Raw genomic sequence first — 20,526 nt, 5'->3', positions numbered from 1 at the left:
TATTCTATGTTCCGGGGAAATCCTCACCTTCAGGGGGCTGCGAGGATTCCCCGGAACAGCAAGGTTAGTCGCAAATGCAGGGGGCCCTGCATATAGCGGTGAGCCTTGCAGTTTTGTCGGCCGCACACACCATTTCCACCTCTCCTCAGGGAGCAGGCGAGGTAGAAACGGCACATGAAAGCGGAGCATTGAATACTGACTACGGGCTAACAGCCGCTCACCCCCCTGCATTGAATATACCCCAGAATTTTACGTTTGGTCAATTGATCCCCTCCTTTTCATAGGGAGATACCGACTTAGAATTCTTATATCTGGAGGCTTATAAAATCCAGGCCTCTATGGTCAGAAAACTCAATGCCCACATGTAAAGCAACTAACTTATTGATCTGTAATATTTCTGTGAAAACTATGGATTTTTGTTAAATCTTGTTCATTCTGTAAATGACCGATTCTGTATTCTTCCGTTTGCTCTCTATTTATTTGTTCTTCATGCTACATGCTCTTATATAATTTGTATTTTTTTCCGGTAATCTTTATTGTATTCTACACTTGTTTATTTGTTACCCCTGATGAAGTGTTGTGTGAGACAAAACGCATTGAGTTATGCTACGTCTGTGATTACAACTGTTAATACTCAAGCCACAAGGAGCTTTTCCTTTTTTTTATATTGTATTTTTAATAAATGTCTTAATTATATATTCTTAAGTACATTTGTAACTCTGGAAGGACTTTCCATATAAATATTGGGGCGCTGATAACACTGTTTCGTGATATAGATTTGTTTCTTTTTATTAACCTTACCCCCTATGATGCGCTAAAATATAGCAGCACTTCTTAGTAACCTTGCTGATAGTAGAGGGAATAGATAGATAGATAGAACATAGAAGTGCGCATAAATATAAGCTCACCAATAATATATATTGCACATAACATTAATAAAAACAATAGTTTTATTTAATTTGGATTTCTTCCAACACTCAAAGCATTGTCTTTTCCATAAAGTTTTCCAGAAGCGTCTGTTGTAACAGTCTTGTTCAGAAATGTGAAATGGAGAAGACCAATATTTATAACCCTACGCGTTTCGTCCGTTAGGACTTCATCAGGGGCAAAGTCAATATATATGCAAAAAGTACGCTTATAAAAGCAGTCATAATAATCCCATATTAATGGGTTTCATCTATTTTTAAAAAAGGCCCAAACAAGGGAATCCAATTTGTAATACTTTCACTCTAAGAATAATTAAATAAGCCGTGAGAGGGGAAACTGTTTTCACACCAAAATCATGCATATAGAGAGATGAATTGAATAGATTTCAGTAATTTATTAAAAACCATTCCACTAAGAGCTCACTCTGTGTGTCTCCAACCTCCGGCAAAGCTGTGTCACATGACACTGGTCGGCGCAATTTTTATTTTTTTTTCCCAACTGCCCATTATTTTTCAAGACCCAACTCTGAGCTCATTGTTCTATTGATCTATTCCCAGTGAAGTCCATCCATTTGTTCACATGGTAGTATCCTTTTTTTGTTTAGTATTGTTGTACAGCCAACAATTGCAGGTAGTCAGCACATTAGCCGATAATATTCATGCAAATGTTTCCAGCTGTAATTACAGGAGTAAATTGTCCTTGTCCTTTGTAGGAGAGCAGTGCTGAAGAACTTCCCTGGGAATTATTGCAATATTCTGGCTACTGGTTACAAAATACAGAGAAAGCAGAAAGGATGCGGCATATAAAGGGGTAATCTATAACCTCCTCTCCATTACTGCATGTGCTGATATAGAAATATATAAACTGTTCATTCTAAATGTGTGTCTTTTCTCATGCAGGCTTCAGCCCATGGATGGACTTATCCCTTTAACAGCTGGGGGTGCCAATCTCCGAAGAGTTTTCTGTTCCTGGTTTACTGTGGGATGTCCGACAGCAATGGCTTGTGAATACAATGACCAATTCTTCTGACTTGTTGTGAACATTACTTACCAAATGCACTTTGTGCGGTTTACACAACTGTGTAGGATCGGTCCTCTCAAAGTCATGAGTACTAATGACAAGCCGGCGTCCTCTTCCTGTTGATACCTTGGCTGAATCACAATAAGAAAATGAATGGTGGAAAGGTATCTGATGGAGGACACAATGACTGTGTCCCACTGTCAGTGCAAGTTCCAGTGGGCTGGCAACGATGTGTGGACCAAAGTGGCGTTCTCTACATTAGGTGAATATACTGATGCATAATTAGCCATTCTCGGTTTAATTTTTTTTAGATCATCTGTTCATCGTCTTAATGTTTCTTCTACGATCCCCATGGCAGCCATAACACTGGGATGTTCCCTTCCCCCATAGAATTAGACAGGATAATTTTTCTCTAGGACCGCCCACCTTGGGGTATAATAGCCTCCTCTTCCTCCTCCTCCGTCTTTTTTCCTGTCTCCGTTAGAGTTAGGACAGAGTAGGCTGTTATGTTTGTTTTTAAGCAGGGTTACCTCACGCAGCATGGAGCTGAAGGGGTGGCTCCCCGGGGAGAAGAAGTGTCTAACTAGCTTTAGCTATGTTAGTACAATGGTTCCTGCCTGTATACAACGCGATATGTGAATAATGGAAGTCCCACGTGGAGCGGAGGTACCTGTAGTGAGTATGGCTCAGGACGCCAGCGGGGTTCTTGCGGCATAGAAGAAGCTGTGTGCGCGCTCCACGTGGAGTGGATGCAGACCGGCTGGAAGCCGCGTCTGCACACTCTGGATACATCAGGCAGACGGGGCGGAAGTGTGCGCGCGCGTCACTTCCGCCTGAGACGCCGGGGGACGGGCGGTAAATGCTTCCCCACGGAAACAAGGGGAAGCATATTGGTTCCGCTCGGCCATCCTGAACGGAGGTGAACCAGGGAACCTAGGGTTAAGGCGCCATATTTAAAGACGCAATGGACAGCGTGCTTTACACTGATCTCAGTGCCTGGCTGTCTGACTGCTGTGTGCATAATGGATGAGCCTTCTCCCCAAAAGCCGGATAATGCCCCTCAGAGGTAAGCCCTTGGTTTTTGTGGGCATTAGATGCTTTTATTTGTAGCATGTTACTACAGAATAGTATTTCTTTTTGTAGTGTAGAACAGGATGAGGATGTACCTGCTATTCCTAAGAAAAGAACAGCCAAAAAGAAATTTATACAGACTAATTGCATGTCATGTGACAAGTCTTTTGCATCTGCCCAAAAGAAGTCTCTATGTGGAGAATGTGAGGCCAGACAGGACAGATTGGAGAGAAAAGAGAAGAAGTCAGATGTTCTAAGAGAACTCATGGACTGGATGAAGGAATCCTTTGTATCAAAGCAGGAGTTTGCACAGTCACAAACCCAGAAAAGATCCAGAACCCAGGCAGAATTTAGCCAGGAGGAAGGTTCAGCTGAAGAAATAGAGGGTGATAGAAAGGATTCTACAGATGAAGGCGAAGTAGAAGATGTAAGATCTTTTAACTTGGAGCTAGTGGAAAATGTATTAAAAAACATCTATAAAGCGATGAATTATAAGGAAGAACCAGGCACGTCAGAGACAAAGAACCCCTTATTCGAGGATAGGGAGAAGAAGGGAAGAACGTTCCCGGTTCACAAAATGGTCAGGGAAACCATTTCCAAAGAATGGACGAATATGGATAAAAAACTGACTCTGGGAAATCGTATTGAGAAGATGTACCCATATAAGGATGATGAGTTCCTAGGATGGTGCTCCATCCCGAAGGTAGATGCTGCGGTAGCGGAGCTGACCTCCAAGTCTACTATCCCGGTAGAGGACGCAGCAGCATTCAAGGACTCAATGGATAGAAAAATTGAGAATGGACTTAGAAAGGTTCATACGGCCTCAGCGGGGTCTCTTAAGGCTACGGTGGCAGTCGCATCGGTGTCCAGGGCCCTAAGACTGTGGGCAGCTAACCTACAGACAGACATAGAAGAAAGAATATCTAAACATTATGTACTGAAAAGTTTGGAGGTGATGCAAAAATCCATAGATTATCTGTGCGAGGCCTCTCTGGATTCAGTGGCCTTTGCGGCGAAGACTATGGCGGCAGGGGTAACCGCAAGGAGGGCCCTGTGGCTAAAACCCTGGAGCGCTGACGCGAATTCCAAGAACAAGCTGACTACTCTGCAGTTTGAGGGGAAATTCCTTTTCGGCTCGAACCTAGACACAATGATCCAGAGATTGTCAGGAGGGAAGTCTGTACGTCTCCCGCAGGACAGAAAGAGTCGTTTTCCATACCCCAGCACGACCAAGCAGTCCTATAGGGACTCGAGGAGTTACAGGCCAGGTAGGCCCTACTATCGGAGAGGTGGAGCAAACACTTCGCGGCAAGCTTTCCGTCAGCCCTTTCGAGGACGCTTCCAGCCTGACAGAGGAAGATCATGACTATGCCCAAGAGGCAGTGATAGGGGCCAGACTCCTCCACTTCAGGAGCCAATGGGAGAATACCATATCCGACAGATGGGTACTGAGGATAATCCAGCAGGGTTATCATATCGAGTTTATGGAAATTCCGCAACAGAACAGATTCCTGACGTCCAGGGTACCTATAGAAAAAGAAAAAAGGTCAGCTTTATGCTCCAAAATAAGACAACTACTGAAGCAGGGTGCGATCGAGCTTGTACCCGAGATCTACCACAAGAAGGGATTCTACTCCAACCTATTCTTGGTAGAAAAGAACAGTGGAGGTTTCAGGACGATCCTGGACCTCAGGGATCTTAACTATTTTATCAAGAAAATAAAATTTCGCATGGAGTGTCTATCATCCATAGTGACGGGCATAAGAAAGGACGAGTACTTAGTGTCAATCGACCTCAAAGACGCTTATTACCATATCCCTATTTGCCTGGAACACAGGAGGTTCCTGAGATTTCATGTGGCCGGTCAGCATCTCCAATTCAAGTGTCTTCCGTTTGGGTTAAGAACATCCCCAAGAGTCTTCACCAAAGTCCTGATTACGCTGGTAGCGGAGTTGAGAAAGCAGAAGGTCCAGATTTGGCCATACTTGGACGACTTGTTGATAGCTGGGAGCTCAGTAGACGAGGTGAGGCAAAGTTTGAACCTGGTCACAGAGACACTGCAAAGCCACGGATGGGTCATAAACAGAGACAAAAGTCAATTGATACCGACCAGAAATATTCTTTTTTTGGGGGTAAGGATAGATACCAGAAATTATTCTGTAGCCCTATCCCTCGAGAGGTGCATAAAAATAAGAGAACTAATTCTGGAAGTCCTGCAAGGAAAGAAAATTCCCCTAATAAAAGCGGTACAGTTACTAGGAATGATGGTTTCCTGTATAAAAGTGATTCCGTGGGCTCAGTGGAATTCGAGACAGCTACAGTGGTTCCTTCTGCCCTTGCTAAAAAGAGGGCTAAAAGATCAGCATATGATAAAGTTAGCCAGCCATGTAAAGCAATCTCTGGGATGGTGGATCCAAGATTTGGAAGACAAGACCTCAAGCTTAGAGAACCCACAATTCCTGGTCCTGACGACGGACGCCAGTTTAGTGGGGTGGGGAGGTCACATCGAAAAGATGTCGGTCCAGGGAACTTGGTCCAAGGAAGAAGCAAAGAACTCTTCCAATCTCAGGGAACTACAGGCAGTCTGGGAAGCTATGTGCCAACTAAGACCCAAGATTCGGGACACACATCTAAAAATTATGTCCGACAATGTGACCGTAGTCGCTCATATCAACCATCAAGGCGGGACCAGAAGTCTGAAACTGATGAAGATGTCGGAGGAAATTATGAAGTGGTCGGAGAACAACCTAAGGTCAATCTCTGCAATTTATATTCCAGGCAAGAAAAATGTCATAGCAGACTACCTGAGTCGCAAGACTGTGTTGCCAGGAGAGTGGGAGTTGAACAGCGAGGTGTTCCTACAGTTAACAAGGATCTTCGGAACACCAGAAGTGGACCTGATGGCCACCTATTTGAACAGGAAGGTGAGCGAATTCTACGCAAAGTACTATCATCCACAGGCGAAGACATTAGACACTTTTTCGACCAAGTGGAAATTCAAACTGGGATATCTGTTTCCGCCATTCCCAATGATAACCAAAGTACTGAAAAAGATCAGGGAAGACCAAGTAATAGTGCTAATAATTCTTCCACATTGGCCAAGAAGAGCATGGTTTTCCAATGTCTTAAGGATGGCGATACAAGGACCGTGGCAGCTGCCAAGCAGGCTGGACCTTCTTCATCAGGGGCCGATGCTGCATCCAGAGCCGGCGAGTTTACAACTAGAGGCATGGAAATTGAGTGGCAGATTCTAAAGAGACACAATTTGTCACCCCAAGTGATTGAGATGATGCTGAGAGCCAGGAAGAAGGTCTCATCGGAGGCCTACTATAAAACCTGGTATAAGTTTATCAGTTGGGGGCAGTTCAAAGATGACTGTATGGACATTCCTACTGACCAAGTATTACAATTCTTGTTTGAAGGTTTCCAGATGGGGTTGGCCACAGCGACAATTAAGGCACAGATATCTGCATTAAGTGTGTTGTTGGACAGACCTCTAGCAGAAGAAAGAATCGTTAAGAGGTTCGGCAGGGCGATGAAGAGGATCAGACCGCCGATTAAATCAATTGTGGCCCCCTGGGACCTAAACCTGCTCCTGACGGTGCTAACAACGGATCCTTTTGAACCGATTGAAGATTGCCCGCTAAAATACCTAACTTGGAAAGTGGTATTCCTAGTAGCTGTGACTTCAGCACGACGAGTCAGTGAGCTTCAGGCTCTGTGGATGGAGGAACCATACCTGATAATCTTCCCTAATAGGGTAGTACTACGGACGCATCCAGACTTTGTTCCCAAAGTAGTGTCAGCCTTTCACCTAAACCAGGAAATAACCTTACCTGATTTCTATCCTCAGCCTAAAGGTAGAGAAGAGGAGGCGTGGCACACGTTAGACCTGGTGAGAGGGATAACGATGTATCTGGAAAGAACGAAACCTTTCAGGTTGACTAAGCACCTGTTTGTGATTCCGGAAGGAATAAAAAAGGGCAAAGCACCTGTGAAGCAGACCATATCTCGGTGGATTAGAGAGACCATCTTATTCGCTTATAAGAAAGAGGGCAAAGCACCACCTTCCATAGTACAGGCACACTCTACCCGGGCAGTGTCTACCTCATGGGCGAATAAGGCGAAGGCGTCAACAGCTGAGATCTGTAAGGCAGCAACATGGTCATCCATTCATACTTTCTCGAACCATTATTCACTCAATGTTTCTACTGCCCACTTTGGGACGCATGTATTGCAAGAAGCCCTTACGGGTAAATGACTATATATATATAAAATAATTCATGCAGTATCTAGCCCTCCCGTGTGTTTACTTGGGTATGTCCCATTGTTATGGCTGCCATGGGGATCGTAGAAGAAAGAGTCGAATTATACTCACCGATAATTCCTTTTTCTTCCTAGAGATCCCATGGCAGCCACTGGTTTTCCCTCCCTATGTTATGTATTTTTCTCCAGGACATATTTCGGAGACATGAAAAGACATGGAGGAGGAGGAAGAGGAGGCTATTATACCCCAAGGTGGGCGGTCCTAGAGAAAAATTATCCTGTCTAATTCTATGGGGGAAGGGAACATCCCAGTGTTATGGCTGCCATGGGATCTCTAGGAAGAAAAAGGAATTATCGGTGAGTATAATTCGACTCTTTCTCCTTGGAACATTTTAATTTTGGGGTTTGATTCTTTTATCTAGTTCCTGTAAATCCAGCAGGGAATAAGCCAGATTTATAGGCTTTGGGCGATTTGATATGCAGAATATAAGAAATGCTTTCCAAAAGTGCTGAATGTTCCATTGTTGGTGACTGAAGTTGTCCAAAGAGACGTACAGAGATGGTCCAGGAGACATTCAGGGCCAGTTGTACAGGAACAAGCTTCAAAAAGTGATAAAATGGTGAGTGATAAATAGCTAGTCAATCAGCATCTAACTGCCAGGTTACAGGCAATGGGACAGATGTATTAAGCCTGGTGAAGAGATAAACTGGAGATAAAGTGGGTGGAGATAAAGCACCAGCCAATAAGCTGTGTTTGAAATATGACAGTTGGGAGTTGATTGGCTGGTGTGGCATCTCCTTCCACTTTATCTCCAGTGTATCTCTTTGCCAGGCTTAATACATCTGCCCCTACGTTTGGAAAATGGCAGTTTGGAGATGATTTGCTGGTTGTTTATCACTCTGCACTTTCACTTTTTGAAGCTTCATACATTTGGTCCTCAGTCTCTCTTTATGACAATCAATACTGTGCATCGCTATTAATAATAAAAAAACAACCCAACCATTTATCAAAGTTAAGAACAAAAATTAACATAATTGACTGGTTTGGTACTCCCTCCTTTGCTATGTCCATGCTAGTTTTCCTAAGTATCCAACTTTCCCCACAAGTCACATAAATAGTTATTTACAGGACACTTTTGTGCAGGAGGTGTGTTGCATAGCTGCAGCAGGTTGTCCCTATGCAGGCTGCCCCAACTACTGCATTTCTAAGCAACGCTTCAAGTTGAGGTTAGGAAAAGTTTTTAGGACAAGATAATTGAGCAGTACCAATCAGGAATACGTGCATGCTTACAGCTCTCACTGATAACTATGCCGGACAAAAAACATGCTGCATTTGAAAGATGGGTAAAAGGCTGTATGTTCTGCTAAGGCAGGCGAGCAGCACGGATGGTGTAATGGTTAGCATTACTGACTCACAGCACAGAGGTCATGGGTTTGATTCCCACCATGGCCCTGTGGGAATCAAACTGTGCGGAGTTTGTATATACAAACTGTGCGGAGTTTGTATAGTCTCCCCGTGCTAGCGTGAGTTTCCTCCGGGTACTCCGGTTTCCTCACACAGTCCAAAGATATACTGGTAGGTCAATTGGCTTCCAAGAAAATTAACCCTAGAATGAATGTGTGTGTGCATGTGGTAGGGAAAATAGATTGTAAGCTCCACTGGGGCAGGGACTGATGTGAATGTTCAAATATTCTCTGTAAAGCGCTGCAGAATATGTGTGCGCCATATAAATAACTGTTAATAAATAAATAAAATGCCTGTAATATGTGCCCAGTCCTCTGCAAATTCCTTGGGATCTTTACTCCCATCCCAGACTGTCCCATGTTTGTTTCTATGTTGACAGCTTCTCACAGTTTTCATTCGAACAGCTGCAGGACTCTGTATGGAGTTGTTGTCCCCCCTCAATATTTTCTTAAATGCTCCTTTAATTTCTCTTTCGTTACTTTTGTACTGCATTATGGTCATTCTATCTGTTAAAAGCCTTGAGTCCTGTTGGAGTAAGAGAGTTACATTAAAAAAAAAAAATATATATATATATGTCAAAAAGGAGGACAAGAGGGGCGCTCCATAGTGCATAAATGACAATTTAATAACAACATATAAAAACACGGTCCAGGAAAAGCAACATTGTACTCGTACCGAACCATGCAGCGCTGTGGGCTGGGTACCACAAGATATTCAAGTTTTGAATGCCAGGCAAAGCTCCTACCACCAAACGCCGGGGCACCGCTGGTAGTCACGAACCACCACTGGGGATCACCGTCACAGATGTCAGTGTATCGGGAACCACACGGGAACAGCTAACTAGGAGGGAGCCGGGCGGCAGTTGGAGCAGACGTCACAGGGCCCGCTCCAACTGCCGCCCGGCTCCCTCCTCCGTAGCTGTTCCCGATACACTGACACCTGTGACGGTGATCCCAAGTGGTGGTTCGTGGCTTCCAGCGGTGCCCCAGCGTTTAGTGGTAGGAGCTTTGCCTGGCATTCAAAACTTGAATATCTTGTGGTACCCAGCCCACAGCGCTGCATGGTTCGGTACGAGTACAGTGTTGCTTTTCCTGGACCATGTTTTTATGTTAATAAATTGTCATTTATGCACTATGGAGCGCCCCTCTTGTCCTTCTTTTTGACAGATTTCTTCTCCTCTTGTGAGTCCCGAGAGTTCAAAGAGGTGGCTGCTATTCATATTGTGGATATAGTGTACTAGCCCCAGGTGTACCCTGTCTGAGTTAGACCTATGCTGGAGTGGTCCTGAGAAATCAGCGCCGTACGTCCATCACCTGCTTTCCTTCCATATATATATATATTTCTAGTTACTGACATCTTGTGGGGAAAGCATGGCCTTGTACATTACATTGTGTTAGCCACCTGATGACCCTGCTATCCATCGCTTGGCCTTGGGCACAGAATGATGAAACTGAAATCTGATCCCATCCCTTCACCAGTCTTTTTACTGATTCATAACATATATATGGGATGATAGTGGATTCATTATGATTTCCCGACCGTTAAAATCCCAACAACCATTGTCCAATTGTCAAAATACCGACATTTAAAATTTCAACAGATCAAAATGTAGACGTTTTTATTTTTGGGGAGATTTTGAAAGTAGTGAAATTTTAAGGTGAGTTTGTCCAAAACCTTTTATTTTATATTTTCCCGGATACCTTTGTCTCCACCTTAACTGAATCTTTTTGTTTTGATGGAATTTTTACTACATTTGCCGTACTCGTTTCTGAGTGTTTGCTGCCAATGCTGATGTCATACTTTATTGGATCAATACAGATTATATTATGTTGTTTTGAGAGGGCTGAAAACCCTCCTAGGCTTTGTATCCAACTTCCTAATCTTTTCAGGCAAGAACAATGACTGTTCTATCTTTGTGGTTTGCAACCTGTATTTTTCTGCACTTTGCAATGTTTTAACACAAACTGCTAGAAGAGGAAAGGAAAAGTAAATTAGAGAGGTATTGCAGACATTCTAAACGGAGATATAGATCATAACTGCTGGGACAATTTTTATCCTCCTAGAACCTGTCTTGTCTATATCTTGGGTATGTTATTTATATAATTGTGTGTGTGTGTGTGTGTGTGTGTGTGTGTGTGTGTGTGTGTGTGGATAGGGGTGTTAGCGAACACGGGTGTCGTACATGCTATGCTAAAATGATCATTTGAAAAAGGATTAGATACCAAAATCTATAAATTGAAAAAAGTCTATTTGTGCTGTATAATTAAATATTTGTAAGAATTTACAATCAATAATATGTAGAAAATCAGAGCAAAATACAGAGGTATATCTTACCTTTGTGTAGAAGGTCAATGAGTGAGAGCCCTACGTGTCTTGTCCATTCAATTTCATGAAGTGTGTGTATGTATATACCATGTATGTGTGTGTGTGTGTGTGTGTGTGTGTGTGTGTGTGTGTGTTGATATATATTCGCTAAATTTACAAAATGCAAAGTTGATGAACTGAAGAGAGATCTTAAATCAAATCAATATCTGGTGTGACCACCCTGAGTATTCATAACCGCATCAATTCTTCTAGGTCCACTTGCAGAGTTTGTAGGATATTATTATGGTCCATATTTAACAAATCATGCCAAACAGGTATGATCATCATTTTCATATGTTAGTTGAAAATATTTTTTTTACACAGAAACAGCTGTGTATAAGTCTTAAAACTGTGTGAGGAAGAGTCAAATTCACAAAAGTCTGTTTTATGTTCCGGGTCATACACCATGGCCAGACACAAGGTAGTTTAGTGCACCAGCGAGATCTCTCCCAGGCAAAGATTTCAAAGCAGACTGAGATTTCAAGATGGCCGTTCAAACTTTTTTGAAGAAGAAGCACAAAGAAAGGGGAAAAGTTTAGGACTGTAGACACCGTGTCGGCCACAGTGCATCACATGAAAGACTAATTGTGAAGAAACCATTGGGATGCTGGCACACGCGTCTACTGTTCGGAGAAGTTTGGCCAGTTATGGAAGAATTGTGGCCAAAAAGCCATATCTTGGACGCGAAAAAAGGACAAACGACTCAACTATGCGCAGAAACATAGAATTGATGTGCAGAAAAATGGCAACCTGCTCTGGACTGATGAGTTAAAATGTTGTCTGTAACAGAATGCAGGAAGTTCACCAAAGGACTGGAGAGCAGTAAAATAATGAGTGCCTGCAAGCAACAGTGAAGCATGGTGGTGGTTCATTGCAAGTTTAGAGCTGCATTTCAGCAAATGGATTTGGGATTTGTTCAGAATGAATGGTGTTCTCAATACTGAGAGATGCAGGCAGTTATCCATAATGCAGTACCATCAGGGATGTGTCTGGCTCAAAATGTATTCTGCAGCAGAATAATGACCCCAAACATACAGCCATTGTCATTAAGAATTATCTTTAGCATAAAGAAGAACAAGGAGTCCTGGAAGTGATGATATGGCCCCCACAGAGCTTTGATCTCCACTTTGAGTCTGGGATTACATGAAGCGACAGAAGGATTTGAGTAAGCCTATATCCACTATGATCTTTGGTTAGTTCTCCACGATGTTTTGAGACAAGGAGCATTATCGCTGTTTTTGAAGACAAGGGGTTGTTCAAACAATATTGATTTTGATTTAGATTTTTCTTCTGTTCATTAAGTTTACATTTTTTGCCTGACTCAGACCTGATTGCAATCACAGCCATGCAAATAGGGGTAGATCCATTCACAAAAAAATACCATTGAATGGATCGGACCCCCCCCCCCTCCTCTCATGTGCAGCAGCTGCGTAGCTTAATACTTAAAGTGCCCATACATGGTACAATTATTGTATACAATATTGCATCTCGGTTTTGCGATGAGATCTAGTACAAAAAGTATTTGCAGCACTTTTTGTACTAGATCTCATCTCATCGCAACACTCAGGTGCGATGAGCTGTATATAATAATTGTACCGTGTATGGGCACCTCTACTCAGAGCTGCATTGCAGGAGGGGAGTCTGGGGCCTGAGCAGATACACATAAACGGTAACTGGTGGAATGTAAGCAATATATAGAGATAGAGAGATATCATTTGTTAATAAGAATTGAATCGATGAGCTGTTTATACTTTATCTGCAGCCCAAGTGGATCCCATCTGTCATGCTTGGAGCAGGTGAAAACTTATCTTCTCACAGATGGAACCTGCAAGTGTGGCCTGGAATGTCCTCTTATTCTACCCAAGGTACGGTTACAGCGATGTCGTTTTTTTATTTCTCAAAAGCCATTTTCCTAACAAACTTCCTATTAGTTATTGAGATAAGTTTCTAACTTATATCCTTGTTTTATGATTTGAAACTATCTATGCTCAGGGTTCCAGTCTACGTGGAGGTCAATGGGCCAGATGTATCAAGCTTCAAAAGTGATAACATGGAGAGTGATAAAAAGCCAGCCAATCAGCTCCTACCTGTTATTTTTCAAACACAGACTGTGACATAGCAGGTAGGAGCTGATTGGCTGGCTGTTTATCACTCTCCCATTTTATCACTTTTGAAGCTTGATACATCTGGCCCAATGTTCCTAGAGCATATTATTTTGACTCTAGCCTGACTTTTAAACTCCTTGCACTGTGCATATAAGGGAAGCAGTAATGTGCCAGTGCCTTTATGGAAAGTAACTTCTTATGTCAGCTTTGACTGACTATACATCTAGAAACAACTATTTCATTGAATAGAGAATTCAGAATACGACAACCAGTGTATTCAACTTGCATGTCACTGTATCAGTTCTTGTGTGATTTGTGACAATGATGGTAGGATGTGTAGTGGATCCATATAGAGCTACAGATCTACAAACCATTTGCTGCAATAATAGTTTCGAGGTTACACACCATGGAAGCTGCAGTTATGAGGTGTGTAGGTGTTGGTGAAAGGCATAGTGATTTTGCAGGCCAACACTTCTTGTATAGTTGGTGCAACCAAGTGATTTGGCTTAATCCTAATGAATATTGGCTGAGGGTACTGAATGATTGGCTTCTGCAATACAATATATGGACATACTCCATAAGACCACTATACCAGCATCTTTCATGCTGAAGATGCATAGAGTATTTCTGACCACTGGCTCTTTTATGCTCCTTGATTCATAACTGAGGTGGCATGGTATAAATGGGACAATTCGCTGACGCAGTGCAGTATAGAATATATGGTCAGTTGTAATCCTATTCACATGGATATTTGTTTTTCTATGCAATGTGAATGTTTTAGGTGTTTAATTTTGACCCTGGAGCTGCTGTGAAACAAAGGACTGCGGAAGATGTGAAAGCAGATGAGGATGTGACCAAGCTTTGTATCCACAAGCGTAAGATCATTGCTGTGGCCACACTACACAAGAGCATGGAAACGCCACATCCCTCACTGGTATTAACAAGCCCTGGGGGAGGAACAAGTAAGTTGTGTTTTTATTATTATTATTATGGTTTTTCATATTTATTTATATTTTTATTTACAGTTTCTTATATAGCGCAGCAGATTGCGTTGGCGCTTTACAATAGCCTGTCTGTGTTCTAGATAGGATCATACTGAGAGATGGCTGTGTACTATACAGAGAGATTACTGAGCGTGAGATGGCTGTGTATGCTATACAGAGAATACAGAGCGAGAGATGGCTGTGTATGCTATACAGAGAGATTAGTGAGCGTGAGATGGCTGTGTATGCTATACAGAGAGATTACTGAGCGTGAGATGGCTGTGTATGCTATACAGAGAATACAGAGCGAGAGATGGCTGTGTATGCTATACAGAGAGATTACTGAGCGTGAGATGGCTGTGTATGCTATACGGAGAGTACAGAGCGAGAGATGGCTGTGTATGCTATACGGAGAGTACAGAGCGAGAAATGGCTGTGTATGCTATACGGAGAGTACAGAGCGAGAGATGGCTGTGTATGCTATATGGAGAGTACAGAGCGAGAGATGGCTGTGTATGCTATACAGAGAGATTACTGAGCGTGAGATGGCTGTGTATTCTATACAGAGAATAAAGAGCGAGAGATGGCTGTGTATGCTATACAGAGAGATTACTGAGCGTGAGATGGCTGTGTATGCTATACAGAGAATACAGAGCGAGAGATGGCTGTGTATGCTATACGGAGAGTACAGAGCGAGAGATGGCTGTGTATGCTATACGGAGAATACAGAGCGAGAGATGGCTGTGTATGCTATACGGAGAGTACAGAGCGAGAGATGGCTGTGTATGCTATACGGAGAGTACAGAGCGAGAGATGGCTGTGTATGCTATACGGAGAGTACAGAGCGAGAGATGGCTGTGTATGCTATATGGAGAGTACAGAGCGAGAGATGGCTGTGTATGCTATACAGAGAGATTACTGAGCGTGAGATGGCTGTGTATGCTATACAGAGAATAAAGAGCGAGAGATGGCTGTGTATGCTTTACAGAGAATACAGAGCGAGAGAGATGGTTGTGTATGCTATACGGAGAATACAGAGCGAGAGATGGCTGTGTGCTATACGGAGAATACAGAGCGAGAGATGGCTGTGTGCTATACGGAGAATACAGAGCGAGAGATGGCTGTGTATGCTATACGGAGAATACAGAGCGAGAGATGGCTGTATATGCTATACGGAGAGTACAGAGCGAGAGATGGCTGTGTATGCTATACAGAGAGATTACTGAGCGTGAGATGGCTGTGTATGCTATACAGAGAGATTACTGAGCGTGAGATGGCTGTGTATGCTATACAGAGAGATTACTGAGCGTGAGATGGCTGTGTATGCTATACAGAGAATAAAGAGCAAGAGATGGCTGTGTATGCTTTACAGAGAATACAGAGCGAGAGATGGCTGTGTATGCTATACAGAGCGAGAGATGGCTGTGTATGCTATACAGAGCATACAGAACGAGATGGCTGTGTATGCTATACAGAGAATACAGAGCGAGAGATGGCTGTGTGCTATACGGAGAATACAGAGCGAGAGATGGCTGTGTATGCTATACGGAGAATACAGAGCGAGAGATGGCTGTATATGCTATACGGAGAGTACAGAGCGAGAGATGGCTGTGTATGCTATACAGAGAGATTACTGAGCGTGAGATGGCTGTGTATGCTATACAGAGAGATTACTGAGCGTGAGATGGCTGTGTATGCTATACAGAGAGATTACTGAGCGTGAGATGGCTGTGTATGCTATACAGAGAGATTACTGAGCGTGAGATGGCTGTGTATGCTATACAGAGAATAAAGAGCAAGAGATGGCTGTGTATGCTTTACAGAGAATACAGAGCGAGAGATGGCTGTGTATGCTATACAGAGCGAGAGATGGCTGTGTATGCTATACAGAGCATACAGAACGAGATGGCTGTGGATGCTATACAGAGAATACAGAGCGAGAGATGGCTGTGTATGCTATACAGAGAATAAAGAGCAAGAGATGGCTGTGTATGCTTTACAGAGAATACAGAGCGAGAGATGGCTGTGTATGCTATACAGAGCGAGAGATGGCTGTGTATGCTATACAGAGCATACAGAACGAGATGGCTGTGTATGCTATACAGAGAATACAGAGCGAGAGATGGCTGTGTATGCTATACAGAGAATACAGAGCGAGAGATGGCTGTGTATGCTATACAGAGAATACAGAGCGAGAGATGGCTGTGTATGCTATACGGAGAGATTACTGAGAGTGAGATGGCTGTGTATGCTATACGGAGAGATTACTTAGCGTGAGATGGCTGTGTATGCTATATGGAGAATACAGAGCGAGAGATGGCTGTGTATGCTATATGGAGAATACAGAGCGACAGATGGCTGTGTATGCTATACAGAGAATACAGAGCGAGATATGGCTGTGTATGCTATACAGAGAATACAGAGCGAGAGATGGCTGTGTATGCTATACAGAGAATACAGAGCGAGAGATGGCTGTGTATGCTATACAGAGAATACAGAGCGAGAGATGGCTGTGTATGCTATACAGAGAATACAGAGCGAGAGATGGCTGTGTATGCTATACAGAGCGAGAGATGGCTGTGTATGCTATACAGAGAATACAGAGCGAGAGATGGCTGTGTATGCTATACTGAGAATACAGAGCGAGAGATGGCTGTGTATGCTATACGGAGAGTACAGAGCGAGAGATGGCTGTGTATGCTATATGGAGAGTACAGAGCGAGAGATGGCTGTGTATGCTATACGGAGAGTACAGAGCGAGAGATGGCTGTGTATGCTATACGGAGAGTACAGAGCGAGAGATGGCTGTGTATGCTATACAGAGAGATTACTGAGCATGAGATGGCTTTGTATGCTATACAGAGAGTACAGAGCGAGAGATGGTTGTGTACTATACAGAGCGAAAGATGGCTGGGTATGCTATACAGAGAGTACAGTTTCTTCTGCATTTTTTCTACCTGCACCCCCTATGTACTACTGAACTGACAGCATACTATTAGCTCTCCGTGGTTATATTTACTAAGTTGCAGTACAAACAATTTACATGTAATGAACTGTTATGGTTGCTAGTAATTACTATTGTAAAGGAAATGTAAGATATTTATTCATCTATATATTTTCACCCTGTGAGCAGACAATCCTCTCCTGGCCCAATCCTGCCTTCTTCAGTTAGCACCTGAATAATATTAAAAACGTGACTTACAAAACTCTTTTTATTATTTTCTTATGGATATATATTTTTATTTCTGTTTGTTTTCATGCAGATTCTGCTCCTGTGGTTTCCACGCGAGCTGCAACCCCACGGTCCATAAGAAATAAATCACATGATGGCACCGTTGGTTCTCTGCTGCCAGAATGTAAAAACCCATATAAATTGTTGGTTAAAGAACATGTTGGAACTCAGCCGCATGACCTTCACCCCATTTATTCACGGCAAAGGTTAGGTAGCAGCAAGCATGGACAGAAATCACCATTTCGTGGGGGCCATGGAGGCATGCCAAGTCCAGCTTCATCTGTATCCCAGATTTATGGTGATGGATCTGCTTCTCCAAGGACTGACCCATTGGGAAGTCCTGACACATTTACAAGGAACAATCCCAACTATCATGCTCCACCCAATTCTAGTCCCATTCATGTAAACAGGACTCCCATTTCTCCACAGTCTATTATGTTACATGGTTCTCCTGTGCAGCCATCGTGTGCTATGGCTGGAAGGACGAATATGCCTCTATCACCCACATTTACTAGCCCAGTGTTGAAGAAAACCCTTTGCAGTTATCCACCCAACATGGATATGTCACGTGCAATGTTTCACCATAAAGCAACACAAGGTCCCCCACTCCCTCTTCCACCTCCACCACCGCCTCCACCTCCACCACCACCACTTTGTGCTCTTCAGAAAAAGCCATTAACGTCTTCAGAAAAAGATCCACTTGGTATCCTTGACCCCATCCCCAGTAAGCCAGTTCTTCAAAACCCTGTAATGAGCACTACCACATTTCATCCAAATGTTCACTCTCAGGTACCTGTGATGAATGTAAACATGCCACCTGCTGTTGTTCCTTTGCCAAGTAATCTCCCGTTGCCAACGGTCAAACCTGGTCACATGAATCATGGAAATCATGTTCAAAGAATTCAGCACCCAGCCTCAACATCTTTATCCCCTTCACCAGTAACCTCCCCAGTACACACAATAACACCCTGTGTTGGAAGGATTGAGGCGTCTCCCCAAAGATCACGCTCTTCTTCCACATCATCTGATCATGGAACCTTCATGGTGCCTCCATTAGGAGCACAACCTCCCTGTGGTGGCCTCAAAGTCCCACCACGTTCTCCAAGACACAGTATGGGCTCTCCAAGACCATCCATGCCATCAAGCCCTTCAACTAAGCATGATGGACATCATCTCTACAAAGACATGCATAACCCATTGATAGCTGGAATGAGCAATGTATTAAACCCTCCAAACAACACTGTTTTTCCCCCACCTTCGGCTGGTAACACTCCTATTAAGAGTCAGATGGGTTTGCTGGGTATGCCTTTAAATCAGATCTTGAACCAGCATAATGCTGCATCTTTCCCAGCAAGCAGTTTACTTTCAGCAGCAGCCAAAGCACAGCTAGCAAATCAAAATAAACTTGCTAGTAATACTAACAGTTCTGTAACTGCTGTCAGCTGTGGCAGCAACGAAGGAAATAGCACTTTACCCACAATGTTTCCTCCATCCTCTAATGTACTGCTACCACCGGCAGAGGGACAGAGTGGCCGGGCAGCTCTGAGAGATAAGCTGATGTCTCAACAAAAGGACTTAAGGAAAAGAAAGCAACCTGCATCAACGGCAATGAATCTACTCAAGCCACCACCCATGGATAATTCGGGAATGCAAAAACCTGGCGCGGACCTGTTGAGGAAACAAGGGCAAAATTCATTTCCAATTAATTCAATGTCACAACTCCTCCAGACCATGAGTTGTCAGAACTCTCATATAAACAGCAATAGCAGCAACGTTCCTGACTCAAACATGAGTTTGCCTTGCTCTGCCAACCAACTGAATTATGACAACAGCCTGAACTCTACTAATCTACATAATTCACTGGCACATAATTTACCAGTTCGAGGAGAAGGAGTCTCCTGCCAAAATCCTAATAGTACCTTAGTCCTCAGCAGCAATCCAGTTTCTAATACTCATATCACTGGACTCCTCAACCAGATACAAAGCAACAATAGTTACGGGATGCTAACCCATCCAGGGAACCCTTTGCATCATGCCCCACCCCAGTCAAGAATCCAGACCTCATCCTCCATCCCAATGTTACCCAACAACATTGGTAACAGTTCTGATTCAGGTATGCTTTTCACTTAAGCTACTGTATATTCTTGAGTGTCTGCAGTCATTTACATTGCTGTGTTTTTAGATACAATACATTTAAAATATTTAATGGGGATTGTTCTGTGGATTTCACTACATATTTTTAGGTTATTTGCTTGTTGTATTGTAAAAGAAAGGAAACAAAATGATGTGCAATTCTGTCACAGCAAAATTTGTTATTCATTACAGGACATTTCAGAAATGTTTTATTTTAGTTATTAACCGTTTATATAGTGCCAGAATATTCAGTAGTGTTGTAATTGCGGTCTGTCATTCACATGTTGGCTTCAAAAACAGATTGGGTATGGGTCATTGGGTCATCCAATATTAGTCGACATGTATTGGGTTGAACACTGAAGGTCAGCAAGCATCGACATGAGGTCAAAGTGTTCCATGTCCCCTCACATGGCCCGCACTGTACATGCTTTGGGCACTTAACTGTAAGCCTATTGTAAGGAATCCCAGGAATACTTGCACATTCTTGTTGCTTGTGGTCTTTATCTAAGTAAGCTGAGCCAATGCAGTAAATCACACACACAGCAAAAATATAGGGAGGCAAATCAGGGAGAGGTGCTAAATCTGCCTAGCATCAAGCTTGTCCCCCAGCATTCCCATAGGGCAGAAAAGTTAACACTCACAATCTTAAAGAGTAAACCGGCAATACACAGAGAACCACCTCATAGTTTAATCTTCACTTTTACTTCAATTTAAAACCTTGTTACATATCCAGTGCTAATGCTGAACTAATGTTTAAATTAATTATGTTTAATCTAAAAATGGTTTTATTAAAAAAAATTCAAATAAATCCTTTGGATTGTTCATGTTAAAAAACATTAAACCGTGGTTGATCATGGTTATTAACCCCTTACCGACGCAGCATGTTTTTGCCTTCCTGACAGAGCTTTTTTTTTTCAAATCTGACATGTATCACTTTATGTGGGGATAACTTTTTATTGC

At 43.0% G+C, this 20,526-nt stretch overlaps 1 protein-coding gene across 1 annotated transcript in view; it reads left to right on the top strand.

The window, feature by feature from the left end:
* Positions 1–20,526, top strand: part of MBD5 (methyl-CpG binding domain protein 5) — a 68,020-nt gene that overhangs the window by 33,431 nt on the left and 14,063 nt on the right. Inside the window, exons 3-7 of the mRNA XM_083153843.1 lie at positions 1,640–1,737; positions 1,827–2,209; positions 12,876–12,978; positions 14,000–14,180; positions 17,465–19,546. Of these exons, the coding sequence (XP_083009969.1) occupies positions 2,097–2,209; positions 12,876–12,978; positions 14,000–14,180; positions 17,465–19,546 (2,479 nt within the window). The 5' untranslated portion in view covers positions 1,640–1,737; positions 1,827–2,096. The remainder of the gene's footprint in view (positions 1–1,639; positions 1,738–1,826; positions 2,210–12,875; positions 12,979–13,999; positions 14,181–17,464; positions 19,547–20,526) is intronic.

This window comes from Crinia signifera, chromosome 7, assembly GCF_055691185.1.
Source record: "Crinia signifera chromosome 7, ASM5569118v1, whole genome shotgun sequence".
NCBI lineage: Eukaryota > Metazoa > Chordata > Amphibia > Anura > Myobatrachidae > Crinia > Crinia signifera.
The sequence above is the reverse complement of the archived record's forward strand: the minus strand, read 5'-3'. Positions and strand labels throughout refer to the sequence as shown.